At 49.6% G+C, this 14,863-nt stretch overlaps 1 protein-coding gene across 5 annotated transcripts in view; it reads left to right on the forward strand.

The window, feature by feature from the left end:
- LOC127004141 (protein abrupt-like) overlaps window positions 1–14,863 on the forward strand; it is a 122,169-nt gene that overhangs the window by 95,240 nt on the left and 12,066 nt on the right. For 2 of the 5 annotated variants that reach the window (XM_050871555.1, XM_050871556.1), the window contains exons 4-5: window positions 114–918; window positions 1,150–1,230. In XM_050871555.1, coding sequence (XP_050727512.1) covers window positions 114–918; window positions 1,150–1,230 — 886 coding nt within the window. Of the gene's footprint in view, window positions 1–113; window positions 919–1,149; window positions 1,231–3,478; window positions 6,753–14,863 lie in introns of those variants that run through there. The other 3 variants (XM_050871558.1, XM_050871559.1, XM_050871557.1) reach the window with 3 other exon arrangements.

The following is a 14,863-nucleotide window of genomic DNA, read 5'->3' on the forward strand; positions in this document are numbered from 1 at the left end:
GTGCGCGCTGGACACCAACCCTTCAAAACTATAAAACGATGCCATATAACACAGAATGCACCTTCGCTCTCCTCTGTTCATTAGTCACTTAAGTGTAATGTTTTGTGTTCCAGAACAACCCGTGTGACCACCCCATCATCATCCTGAACGAGGTGGGCTACGGCGAGCTGATCACGCTGCTGCAGTACATGTACCATGGCGAGGTGCAGATCGCCCACGACCAGATCAAAGACTTCCTGCGGACGGCCAAACTGCTGCAGGTCCGCGGGCTGGCCGAGGCCGCCGCTGCAGAGTCCCGGTCACGGTCCTCGCCGGATTGCCGCAGCGAGAACGGTCAGCGGGAGGCGCCCACGCCCACCCCGAAGACCGAGCCCGCCGACCTGGAGGAGGAGGGGCGGCCGCCGGACAGCCCACAGGTTAAAAGGATCAAGCTGTGCAGCTCCGTGGGGCCGCCGCCACCCTGCTCCCCCTCCCCACACTTATCGGGGGGCCCCAGTCCCCCCGCCCCCACGCCGCCCATCCCCAGCCTGCCGCTCAGCATGGCTAACATGGCCAGCATGGCTGGTCTGCCCTCCTTGCCGCCCATAGGTTTACCCGGCGCCTCCCTCCCACTGTCCCTGCCTTCCTCCATCACCGCCCTGCCCCCCGTGACCACCGCCCACCCCTCATCCATCCACCACGGCCGCTCCGCCCTCCACACGCCCACACACATGAGTCAGCAGCCATCCTTCCCGGGTCTGTACCCCGGCATGGGCTCCGACGACACGCAGGACACCATGGGAAGCGACCGCTCCGAGGAGCGTGACAAGTCCCGCCACGACGACGACGAGTACGAGCACGAGAACACCCTGGAGAAGATGTCCGGCCTGGCCAACATGGCCGCCCTGAAAGGTGGCCCTCGCACCCCAGCACATCTGGGTGATAGCCTCGCTGTTCATTACCATTACCGTTACAGTAGCCATTACCATTACGACTCGCTCCAGCCAACGTCAGGCACCTTTACAATATTAAGTGTTGTATTTGGTCTATTATAAAATTTCCTAGCTTTGCACTTTCACCAGCAGGAGAGTGAGCTTTGTTGCCTTACTATGCCCGTCCATGCGAGCCGTAAGGCCTGCACCACTAACACGAGCTACTGTTCCCTGACAGGCTTCGGAGGGTTCCCCGGCCCCTCGGGTCTGGCCGGTCTCGCCTCGGCAGCCATTGGGTCCAACACCGACAGTAACCCTGGTAAGTACTCATTTTCTCTCATGGAGCTTTTCCCATTTTCTTCCTGTATGTTCTCCGTTATCCGTTTTCTACATCGGCTATGTCTGTTTTTTTTTCTATATTACTTCTTTTTTACATATTAGTCTTGACTGAGCCACTTTTTAAGCCATGATCTTTGGACTGACTTGAGAGGATTTAGCATGGGTATGACCACACTGGCTGCATGTTGTCTTGCTCATGTTCACAGTTTTGGCCTTTGCTATGACCTGTGGCCGGGGCGCGGTGGAGCCACACACATGCCCCGACACACACACACACACACACACACACACACACACACACACACACACACACCAGACTTTCCGCACAACTCATACCAAACGATAAGCGTTATGAGAAACTAACAGGCGCATAAAGATAACCGTTCATATATTCTTAACAAAACGTGAAAGGAAAAGAGGCCTCAGTTGGCCTGGTGTCCGGGCGCTGCACGGCTCGTATCCACCTGTCCAGCGTGGCCGGCATGCACGATCAACCCTGCAGGTTAAAGCTGGAGCACTCCCTCCCTCTCCCTATCCACCCGCCATTTCTGACAACCTCCATCCATCAATCGGTTCGTTCGCTCTTTTCCTTTTACCCTCCTTCCATACACCACCCTTCCTGCATCCCAGCCAGGGGAGAGGGACGCGGGACGTCCTAACAAAAACAAGTAAATAAATAAATAAATAAATAGATAAACAAATACACACACTTACATACATACATACGTAAATACATACATACACACAAATTCATACATATATCCAAACATGCAGGGAGCCTAATCCCCCCTCAGTGTCATCGCGTATGCTGGTGGCCGCGGCCGCCGGCACCTCGCCCCGCAGCGGCGGTGCAGCGAGACAATAACATCCAGAATGTAAATTGGCCCGAGGGGGACGCTGAATGCCTCTCGTCAATAATTGCAAAGATTGGACTCAAAACAAAATTCTGCAATTCCACTTCCTTGAGCTGAGGGGGCAGGTCGCTGCCACGAGAAAACAACAAACAAAATTTATTCCTCTGAGAAAAAGTAATTCGGCGGGCTTGTGCGAAGCGTCAACACGAGGAAAATTAAATCGAGGAGCGACTTATGCGCCTCAAGTTTTCAGGATGGTAATGCTCCGGGAAGCATCTTGATGGCGGGGCGGGAGAGTTTATGTTGTTGGTCTTGCTGCTGGAGGCGGTGCTGAGGTGCTCTTAAAGGCGGCGTAACTTGGCGTTTAATGACTTATTTTTTACTTAATGTTCCCAAGTCTGGGCGGCACAAAGAACGGCTCATGTTGTGCAGCTGCCTCCGAGTGTTTCCTGATGAGTCTGACAAGGCGGCGGGGCGAGGCAGGGCTCGGTCAGGCAGCACAACACCGCCCACACACCTAACGGTGACCCTGCATTGTGTGTATATACTTGGCGAGCAGCCTTCAGCTGTGTGAGGCAGGCCAGGCGAATTAGGGCGTTCCGGCGAGCCGGGGCTTCTTGGAAATGAAAGCAAAACATGCATGTTTAAAAGACCTCCCTCCTTAAAAAATCTAAACCAATCATCTTTTTGCGGTGTTTTGGGGGTGCGAGGCTCGGCGGCGCCTCCGTGCATGCACCTGGCACGCCCAAACACACCACCCTGTACCTCCTCCTCTGGCCAAACAGTTAAATGATAAGTGTCAAAGAAACGTTCCTTGTCTGGCGTCAGTGTGATTGGCGGCCGCCTGTCCTTCACGACGGCGGCCCCGCGTGTTGGGGACCCCGGCTCCCTTCACGCGCGGGGCCGTCGGGGGCGGCGGACGCGGTCTCCCCAGCAGACACACTTTCACACACACACCTTGTTTCCGAGCCATGTTGAGTAGTTGTTAAGGCGAGGCGTGGAGGCGGTACGTATGTGTGAGGCCCCGAGAGGGTGTCGGTTACTGTGGTTGGCATCTCTTTTGAATTTTTCCCTAGTCATTTTTTATCTATTTTATTCTTAATATTATTGCTACATTGGTGTCAATTTTTCACTGTTCAGTCGCTTAACGTTTGTTTCTTCTGAGTGTCATATTCATCACATGCATGATTTTTTTACATCTTTTCTCTACCATTTGTCAATTCTTAAATTTTTACTATAGCTTCATTTGGAAGCCTTATGTGAAATAAATTAAAAAAGTTGTTTACAAGACTAAACGACTTCGTGCTTCACACTAAAACTTGACGGCAAAATCCATGAGAGATCAGCTGACCACAGTGCTGACGTCACTTGCAGGGTGCACGGGGTCACGTGACCTCGACCTGTCTGTGTTGATGTCGCAGCTGGGGGCCCTCGACCCCCCCGCCCCCCACCAGCAGGGGATACAGCTTTCCCCTGGGCCTGCATCCACCTCCAATAAAGGCGGGGCGGGCCCCCTCCAGCTGTGGCAACACCCGCAGCAACACCCCACACAGCAGCAGGACCCGCAGCAACAGCAGCAGATTCGGCCGTGGTGCGAGACGTGCGGCCGCAGCTACAGCACAGTGGGTAACCTCAAGCAGCACGTGGCCAACGTGCACGGCCGCGGGGAGTGGGTGGCGTGCGGTGTGTGCGGCAAGACCTTCAAGACCCGACAGTACCTGCAGTCCCACCTGCTGCAGCAGCACGGCATCAGGCAGCGGCCCACCCCGCTCTTGCCCGGCCCCGGCACCGGCCCCGTCCCCTCCCACCCTGACCCCACCCAGCTCCCCTTCCCTCACGAGTCACCGTCCAGCTCGGCCCAACCCTCCACCTTCAACCCCGCCAACCGCCCCTTCCAGAGCCAATCGTCCTCCGTGAACCCGTCGCTGCCGCAACCGTCGGTCCCTAACGCATTCAACAACACGGTACAGTCGGCGGCAGACTTCGTTAACACCACACTCAACGGTCACGCGCACCTGCCTTCCTTCAACCAGAGTTCCTCCACGCCCTACTCCGCGTCCCAGCCCCGCAACCCTAACTCTGCGCTCGGTCCCGCCCCGCCCCAGCCGGACAGCAGCGGGCAGGCGGCCAGTCCCCCTCCCCAGCAGGTCAAGCAGGAACGGTTCAACAGCTTTCAGGCCACGCACATCAAACAAGAAATATCTCACGACAATTATTATACAATATAACCAAGGACTTATTAGACAGTGCAAAAATGTACAATAATATACATATATAGTTATTGAAACGGTGTACATGTAAATGTAATCTATGAATGTACGAATATATCCACATAGGACACTTTGGAAGCGTGCGCGGTGTACATAACAGGAAGTCTCTGCCATATCACTGATTTTGTGTATGAATTCTTGTGGCCAAAAATTGTGTGTGTGTGTGTGTGTGTGTGTGTGTGTGTGTGTGTGTCAGTGTCCAGTGCTTCCATCTCCTCGCCTCACCCTGTGCTTCTCTCCTCGGTCGACACCAACGTTTTCAATGTTCCTGTTTAACCATAACCTCGTTCTTAGCGTAAGCTGTACAGTCATAGACTAGAGATGCCTTTATATTTGCTACAGTTTGCTTCGTGTTGACAGTGCGTGACGTCGTTAGTGTTGGCCAGCGAGGCGCCTACTGTGTCTCGCCGCCGCCCGAGTAGCAGCGGGGTGCGTCCCTCCGCGGCTAGTCTGGCGGCGCCTCGGGTGTCTGCTGTAGTGTGTTATGCTAGTCCTCATTGGCCAACTAAACACCGGGTGGCGGCGCGTCAGCTGAGGCCTCCGAGTGGAGCTTCTCGCTGTTATCATAGTGTTTGCCCCACGGTGCTCTCGGCCTCCCTCGCCCTACGTTACCTCCTCCTTCTGTCTCAGTATGCAAGCACACACGAGATACAACCGCGCGACTGAGCACGTTTCCTTAAATACACATGAGGAAAAGTCTATTAGCATGCAACACTACACTCACTCAGTAGAGCGCAACACGCCTTCATACAAGGCGCAGGTCACTTTGCTGTGTCAGGGCTAAAAGAGCAACACTGCGCCATCTGTATGGCCTGGATCGTGATAAATTGTGAGGCTTTCGTTAGTTATCACATCCCACCTCTGCTGTCTCCGCTTTCTAACCTGCTGTCTTTGATTTAGTTAAACGGGGCGAATACATCCTCGATTCAAACTAGGCATTAATATTCCTTTCTACACAGACTAAGATGTTTGTTGGACTGTACGATTCCGATCTGTCACTACAATTATCGGCCACAAACTCAGAATACTAAACTCTCTAAGACTGAGCGCTGTGATTTTCTTTACTCAATGGCTAACGCATCTCTAAAGTCTTCACAGAACGGTCAACCCGTACGCGACTCTTGTTCAAACAGCATATGATTAAAGTGCTGAAATTGCCTAAAACTGAGGAAACAATAATTCAACAATTTTATCAACAACCTAGAACATATTTATAAAATCTCATAGTAAGAAACGTCTGCAAGAAACCAATCGTGCAGCCAAAATAAGTGAAAATCTTAAATAAACGTGAAGTAAGACATAAAAGGAATAATGTGGACAACCAAAAACTCTAGGGAAAAAAGTAACTGTTTGAGTTATTTTCACATCTTCGCTTTCAACTGAGGTGCAGCGCGGGAGGCAAGGGTATGCGCTTGTGAAGGTGATCATACAGCTAGTAGGAGTGCAAATTTCATAAAACCGTGAAGTCGGAATAAAAAAGGAATAATTTAGACACCCATAAACTCTAGGGAAGTAACTGTTTTCATTATCTTCACACTTTCGCTTTTAACTGTGGTGCGGCGCGTGAGGCAAGCGTGTGTGCTTGTGAGGGGGAGCCGGGCGGGGCGGCAGGTCGAGGGAGAGGGTGTGATGTTTCCTAGTCACGGCGATGCTCCCGAGAGGTCCAGGTGGAGGCGCGGCCCCCGCCACACAAGGCTCGGCGCCACAAGGCAATAAATTTCGATTCGTAAAGACTTAGATTTAAGTTAGCACGTGTTTAAGTATGTATGTAGGTGAGCTCCGCGTCTGTGCAGCGCCGCGTGTAGTCCACAACAACCTCTGTATGTGTGTGTGTGTGTGTGTGTGTGTGTGTGTGTGTGTGTGTGTGTGTGTGTGTGTGTGTGTGTTTGATTGCTTGCTTGTTTGTTTGATTATTTGTGTGTGTGAGGCAGTGTCAGGTGACGAGTGGCCAGGTGTGACAGACAGACAGACAGACAGACAGGTGCATGGCGTGGGCTACAGGCGGTGCTTCTCCTCCAAGCGAGACAGAGCGTGGTGACAACACGCTAACTGTCAACTATATTAGCCTTTTTCTACCTCATGTGAACGGCGGTACCAGGCCCCTCACCCCCTGGTACATAGGCTTCCCCCTCTGCCCCCCTACCCTCCCTCCTGCCCCAGCCCCCTCCTCTTCTCCTCTCTTAACTTGAGCTTCGATTTCCCCTTTCTCCCCTTCTTTCCCTGTCTCCCTTTTCCCCCATTTCCTCCATTAACTACTCCTAACCTTTTCAATGCCAGCGTACTCCTAACAAAATTTAACTTCCTCAATCCTTTCGAACTTCCCATTAGTGCTTTAGTTTGCTCTGCAGGTTATCCCAGTGACTATAGTATATATATATATATATATATATATATATATATATATATATATATATATATATATATATATATATATATATATATATATAAAAAAGGCAATCTTGTTATGTCATCAGACTTTGTTGCCTGCTCTTCCATGCTTTTTTTCTTCCTTCTTTCATTATTAGTACCGACTAAGTTTCCTACTCTTCCCCTCATTTCACCCCACCCACCCTCCTCCTCCTCCTCCTCCTCCTATCACCTTTCTCGCCCTCTGCCCTTCGCACCCGTCCTCAGTCCATTTCAGGCCCTCATGGGCCTCGGTCCATTTCTCACCTCCCTACCCCTTCTCTTCTATCCCTTCCCTGCCCCAACCCCCCCCCCCCTTCCTGCCCCGGGCCCGCCCCCAGCCTGGCCCCCGCCGTCATGTTATGCCAGTTTAGTTGTGAGTATGCTTTCGTCAGCTTCCTGTGTCCGAGTGTCTGAAGAGGCAGTGTATGGTGTAATGTATAGTGTATTTGTAGTGGTGAGTGGTGACCGCCCGTTCCGCCCCGCCCCGCCCGACGTGTGATAGGAGTGGTGGTGATAGTGTTCAGTGGTGGTGATGTGAGGAGGAGGGCGTGGCTAAGAAAGGAGTCTGTGGCAACGCTGATGATGACGTAAGTGATGTGAAAGACGTATATAAGAGAATCTGGTGGCGGTGTGAATGGTGTACAGAACGACAGTGAGGCAGCATGATGTGATGATATGTTAGTTGTGATATTGTGGAGTATGTGGAAGTGGTGATAACAGAAGTGGCGGTAGTGATGTGAAGGGAGGCAGGGTGAGGGCCGTGTTTTAATGAGCTGTATTGAGGGGATGACCAAGCGCCTGTCCACCTACGCACTACCTGCCTTTATACATATTTACCTTTAATTAGTATACAGGTAAATTGGAGCATCCGAGCTCTCCAGAAAGTGTGTTAGCCAATCCCAGTGACTGATACCTGAGCCCTCCGTTGTTCATGATACGTTGAGAAGTTTATGTTGAACCCATGAAAGGGGAGAGGCAAACAGACGGGCGGAGGTGTTTGTTAATGGTAGTAGTGTGGTGGGGGTGGTGATTGTGGTGATAGTGGAGGTGCTGTAGTGTGGTGGGGGTGGTGATTGTGGTGATAGTGGAGGTGCTGTCATAGTTCCAATCTTCACGGGTTTTTTTCACTCTCATTCGATTATACTTAAATATTACCACACCTGTAAGTAACATGAACTTAGCGATTTTTTTAATGCACTCATTGCTCACAAAGGTATTGACGCACAACAGTGGTAAGAGAAAATGTCTACCTGCAAGGTGGGAGCTGTGAAGCACGCTATACCCAAGGAGGAGGAGGAGGAGGAGCTTCAAAGGATGTGTGTTTTAAAAGAGCGAAATGTGATTTATGTAATGGAGAAGAAGAAATGTGCCGATAGTCATTTGTTGTGTGATGGAGGAGATACAAATGTTCTGTGATGGAGGGAGAAGAGGAGGAGGACTAGGACGAGGACGAGGTGCTGTGTTCAAGGAAGAGGAGGAGGAAGTAGTGTGCAGTAGGAGGAGGAGGAGGGGGAGGACGAGGAGGAGGAGGAGGAGGAGAGGAGGAGGAGGAGGAGGAGGAGGAGGAGGAGGAAGTTCTGTATGAGTTCTTGAGGCCGAGGTGGTGTGTGCATTGTGAAGAAGGATGTGCCGTGTGTCTGTGTGTGTGTATAGGAGGCGAGTCTCGGTGCTGGGAGCCCCTGTGGTGGTCCTGCTGTCGCCATAGAGGCTGTAAACTACTGATGCTTAATAGAGGTGCCAAGTAAACCCTGCTCTCATATCCCCTCCCACCCGATGCCGGAAAAAAATTATCATTAATTATCATGGTACAAATTGATGTTATGTGATACGGCTCTTGCTCACAGCAGCTGAAACTTGATCTAGACTAAAACCACATGTGCGATATGACTATAAATGGAGATCTAATTATATTATTACGGTATGACTTTTAAGCACCCGAAGGACAGTTGATTGACAAATTACTGGAAATAGTGAATTAAGTATAACTGAAAGATTTAGCTGAGGGTACAGCTGTCGCATCCAAATCTCTCTGCTCGATTTCAAATAATTATGTGATACATCTTTATGGTATCTGAGAATTAATGATTCCTAATCGTAAAATACTTAACGCATCCCTTCCCAACAGTCTCCTCGCGTGAGTCAGGTGTAAATATTGAGATGTGTTACGAAGCTTCCGCAGTATTCAGGAAGGTGTGACTGATGACAGTATATACAGGTGCATGACGCAACCCTCTCACCTGCAGTGCCACCTGCGTCTGGGTAATGACTATAATACTGCGACCATATCAGCAGCGGCGGAGCATAATCTTCCCGTGCCCCTCGCGACACTAGATAACATGGCACAGACTTGTACATTTATCGGCATGACTTTTCACCCGGCAGAGTCCGTTTATTTCTAATGCGAAGGAAGTATAGTATGAGCGGAGGTATAAGATATGGATCGGATAGTTGAAGATAAAGTACAGTTTTTAAGTTATTCATCTGCCTCGACACTGACGTTCGTTTTTACTCGCTGCGTCTTCTTTTATTCCCGTGTTATTTCGATTTTATGAAGACGTCATTCGCTTTCCCGCATGACTCGTTAATGGAGCCGTTCACGAACCAAGAGAATACACAACACTCGCTGCCTTGCCTTGCCTGACTCATTCATGGTCTCGGCAAGACCACACACAACCGAACGAAATACCAGTGAGTAAGTGATCCATAATTTACAGTGAAGTGGACTTTTATTCGTCTCGGTTTATTTTATTTGTGCGCCTTCCCGACAGCAGTTGTCCTCCAAGATCTTGCTTGAGTGACAGATGCAATCGATCGTTGAAGTAAACATACGCGCCCGTGGACAGATAACAGCGTGTAAGTGACTCAAGCATCGGCGTCACCTTGCATGCTGTGGCAGACTCGATCAAGATGTTAAAACTATGCACCATCAATCAAACAGCGCCCAGGTCATTTGTCTACGCATCGACGACGGATCTCAGTTCTCAGCCATGATGTTCTCACGCGCCTGAACTTCACCACAACAGCGCCAGAAAGCGACGTAGAGGCGGGGCAATGACACGCCTTATGAAAGGAGTCCACGCCGCTTAAGCTCTATTGCGAGGGAAGCGTATGAAAGGGGAGACTGTACACACGAGCATCAATACACTCTGCCTCAAAAGCGTGAAGGCAAGTGGGTGAAAGTACACATCCAATACATTAAAAACGATGCAATAAAAAGTCCGTATCCATGCAGAAATAATAGATAAAATAGAAAACGCGGGTACAGAAGTAGCAACAGGAGCGACAGACAGAGAGGGTAACAGTATAACGAAGGTGGAGTCGGCGACAGCGGCGGCGGATTCGGGGTAGCGGTGGGTGGCTGTATTGGTTCCAGATAAAGGGCCGGTAAAGGTCAGCGTGCTTTCTCGCGATTGTTTTGCTGCGTGTGTCTCCCTTCCTCTCCCCTGTCCGCACCTCCCCCATGCAGCGAAGTCCCCCTCTCCCCTCCCACGCACTCAAGGCGAATAACAGCAGCTCCAGGTGATACATAGGTGAGGGCGACGAGGCTGTGCGAGTTATGAGGGAATGAGTGCGTGGGTGAGCCGTGGAGGAGAGGAGGAGAGCGGTGCATTGCTGTGGGAGGAGTGATGAGGGAGATAAGGCGATGGGAGAAGAGAGAGGGAGTTAATGTATGAGAGGAGGGAAAGAGTGGTAGGTTGTAATGGTAGTAGAGATGGGATGGAGCAGTGAGTGAAACGAAAATGGTGGGATATAAATAGAGATAACGATGAAATAGAAAAGGGGTGGAGGTTGAGGCAGAATAGGGAGCGTTATGGCTTTAAGAGACGCCTGAGAAGAGTACGGAAAGAGGATAACTGGTAGAAGAAGTGTCGTGAAGAGAGACGGTGAAGGCGAGAAGAGGAGAAGAGAGTAAGTAAAGGAAATGACGATAGGTTACGGAGTGATATGGAGGGAGAAGGAAGTGAAAGCAAAGAAAGGGTAACAATGGAACGTTTGAGGGAGGAAGGAGAGGAGGAGGAGGAGGAGAAGGTAATGAGACGAGGAGATGAGGAATAACACCGCCTCAAAAGTGGATTTAAACCCGCACTGTCAGACGCCAAGGGGAGGCACAAGACGCACGGAGCCTTGCACACTTTTCAAAGCTGCTGAGGCGCTGATAAATATTGCTCATCACACTAGTCAAAAGAAACAGCATATTGATTTTGTTGATCACCTACAGGCTACCAGGTCTTAGGCGATTTCTTTTAGTCTCCAAGGCGATGGAAAAGAAAGCGAATGGCGTGCGTGTAAGTGAACGATGTAACTCTTTTCAAAACGTGTCTTGGGCTTCATGAGAACGATGTCGGTGAGGCTTTCATGATAACTGGGCAACGCTCGCTCATCCTATAGCTACAAGAATACACGGAAGAATCTACAAAACCGAAAAAAATAAAAAATGGCTTATTGAGTACAGACTAATGAGTGACTAAAATAAAGTAAGTCCTATAGACGAATGGGGACTAACAAAATGTTTAATAGGTGAGTGGAATCAATCGATCAATAAATAAATAAATCTTCCCTTTCGACTTCTCCCTTATCGTCACCTTTTCTTTCGTTCTATTATCACTCCACCCCGCGTCCAAATTCCGAGAACCCGCCTCAGATAAGCCTTAAAGACGAGAACAAACTTGGCGCGTCAGGGATCGCGGCTTCGGCTTTCCTATAGATAAATCCGTACCGACCCAACATTCTCCCTCCCGCCGGAAAGCTTCACGTGGGCAGAGCTTAGTCGGAAAACCTCAAGTGGGTGGAATACAAACTTCTGTACTGTTGAGGACGATGACAAACCAGTGGAAAAAAACTACCGTAGTGTTGACTGTTGAGGACGATGATAACACTATGGAAAACAAAGTACTGTAGTGTTGATGACGAAAACAAACACTGAATGCCTTAGGAGCAGCGTCTACACCTTTGTTTTAGAGAAAGGAATGTCACTCAAGCTTCATCAAAAGAGCTACACGTAAACAAGGGTAAAAGATGCTACTACAGACTCGGGACCTACAACAACAACAACAACAGCAACAACAGCAACAACAAGCCCTTAAGACAGCGAGGATGACGAGCCGCAAACATGCAAGAGAATAGGGACCGCGGGTTAGGTATTAAACACGGCAACCTTACGACACACACACACACACACACACACACACACAGGCACGCTCCCCCCCAACACTCACACACACGCACACACACACACACACACACACAGGCACGGGAGAGGTGAAGGTGTTAGGCACTGCTCTGCGGCACCCTCGCTGCAGCAACTCGCCTTTAAACCAGTGCGGGCTCCTCGTAAGTCAACGGCGGGCGGGTGCGGGTTAACCTTCACGCTAACACAAGCCACCTCCACCTCCACCTCAACCCGCCCCGCTCCGCTCCACCCCGCCCCGCCCTTCCTAAAGCCCAGGTGGGGTGCTCCCGCTGAGAGGGAAGGATTAAGACGAGACACACACACTCTTCCTTTAGTTATATTACACGTGTTTCACCTTTTTTTTTTTTTGTCAAGGGAGAGGTCAACTTGCATGCCGGAACAGAATTAGGTTAAAGAAATGAATGGAGGATTTTTTTTTTTCATTAATTTTGTTCGTTTATCTCTTTGCTTCCGGTTTAAGTTTGCGGTTAATACTTCACACAATAAAACGACAGTTCACGAGACCGCTGAGCCACTGAGACATATTCCAGCTCCATATGAGAGGAAGAAAAGAGGGACAACGAGACAAAAAGACAAACAACACAACGCAACCAATCACAACACACCACAATCAAACAACACAAGACAAAAGAACACCGCAACACAACACAATACCTACAGCGCAACACAACCGAACCTAACACAGAGAAACACACCACCACCACACAATACCAGACACACAAAACGCCGTTCATTCAGGTTTTAGGTTCAAGGGATTCCACTCTGAGAGGATTCCAGTGTTTCTCTTCCATGACCCGCTGTATACACACCTGAGACCCCGCGAGGAGGAGGAGGTGAAAGGAGTGGAAAATGAAAAAGAGCGGGATAGGAAGAGCAGGAGATGAGGGGGAAGGATGGAAAGAGAAAAGAGGAAAGAAGAGACGGAAGCAGAATAAGGGAGAGTGAGGCGGGAAATGGAAGGGATGATGTGGGACGGGAATGAGAGGAGTAAAAGGCAAGGAAGGGAAAGAAAGGTGAGGAAGGGAAGAGAAGGGACGGGAATAGAAAGAGGGAAAGGTAAGGAAGGAAAAGAAGGATGAGTTGAGGAGTGGATGGGAAGAGAAGAGAACGGGAAGAGGAGAGGAGGCAAGGCAAAGAAGGGAAAGGAAGGTGAGGTGAATAGAAGAAGGAAAGAGAATGGAAGGGAAGGGATATATAGAAAGGCAAGGAAGGGAAAGAAAGGTGAGGGGAGTAGAGGGGAAGAGAAAGGAAGGGAAATTGAGGGGAGCAAAATGCAAGGAAGGGAAGAGATGAGAAATGGAAGGGAAGAAAAGGGAAAGGAATGAGAAAAGGGAACGGAAGAGGAAGGAGGCTGAGGCTTGGAGTGGACGGGAAGAAATGAAAAGGAATAGGATAAGGAAAAGACAAGGAAGGGAAAGAAAGTGAGGCAGGGAGTGGAAAGGAAGGGACGTGAAGGAAAGATTACCTCTGGGTACGGCGGCTCGTCTGGTGCACTGTGCGACACATTTACGAAAACTTCTGACGTTCTCGGAAGCCTTTCTTTTAAGTTCAATCAAGAGACCCTCGGAACTCACTACAGAGACAAAGGGATAAACAAAAGTACGAGAATATATAGAACAAGGAATCAGCAGCTCTGTGTGTGTGTGTGTGTGTGTGTGTGTGTGTGTGTGTGTGTGTGTGTGTGTGTGTGCTTGGGAGACAGACTAAATCCTAGAGGCTTGCGAAGCTGTCATCTCAGTGCTCCAATCGACCCTTGAGCTCTCCTTAAAACCGTCACACACACGCACACACACACACACACACACACACACACACACACACACACAAGCTCTCTCTCTCTCTCTCTCTCTCTCTCTCTCTCTCTCTCTCCACCGCCCAGACGCTGAAAGGTTGCCCGCCACCTCGCCTCCTCCCTGGAAGGTGCTGATTAAATAGTTACCGTGGGCAAGAGAAGGTCACCCGCGGACAAAAATGTTACACTCTGAGAGTTCTTCGCAAGGGCAGTGAGTGGAGGCGGACAGAAGACGGATTAGGTACCAGGACGGACCCGTGTAGTTTTGTTTTTTACGGCAAGGGAGGCAGATCAAGGAAAAAAAAAGAACAGCAACAAAAAAGCCCTCTAGACCCTGCCCCGACAAAGGAGAAAGGAACGAGAGGTCAGGAGAGAGGTCAATTTTCGGGTAGAGAGGTTGGAGGGGCGCGTTATTATATCTGGTAAACTCTAGGCTGTAATTACATCATCCTTTCCCATAGCCAAAGTTCCCTCTACACATGATAACATTCAAGTAACTCTGGACTTTCTTTTCAGTATACCATTCTTTTCTTGGCCCTCCCCCTCCCCTCTCAAAAATTCGTTACTTTTGCCTCTAATAATTCAGTCCATCCAATTAAAGTAGCTCTGGATTTTCTTTTTATTATACCATCCTATTCTTTGCCCTCCTTCCCTTCCCCCCTCTTTGCCCTCCTTCCCTAAAATCGTAACTCTTGCCTCTAATAATTCAATCCATCCCACTTCCTGATCCCATTCCCTTAAAACAATGCAGCAGCCACTATAGAGTTAAACCATCCTTCCATACTCGCTTCCACCCCACCCCACAAAAAATAATAATATGAGTAAACCCAGACTTTGATTATACTATCCTTTTCACGCCCCCTTCCTTCCTCCCTTAGTCTGTACACAAGTGAAAGATGCTCGGCAAAGCTGCAGAAGTACATAAATAATAGGTAAATAAGGAACTCGTAATCCCGACGCGGTACAACTTAAATATTCACGGTGTGTGTTTGTTGAGAGTAGTGGTTGAAAAGTTTGTTTACAGAGAGGTAATAGCGTTGGGGTCTGTAGCTAGGAGATGGATAGATAGATAGATAGATAGATAATAGAGATAGATG

Source organism: Eriocheir sinensis, chromosome 27 (assembly GCF_024679095.1).
Source record: "Eriocheir sinensis breed Jianghai 21 chromosome 27, ASM2467909v1, whole genome shotgun sequence".
Lineage (NCBI taxonomy): Eukaryota > Metazoa > Arthropoda > Malacostraca > Decapoda > Varunidae > Eriocheir > Eriocheir sinensis.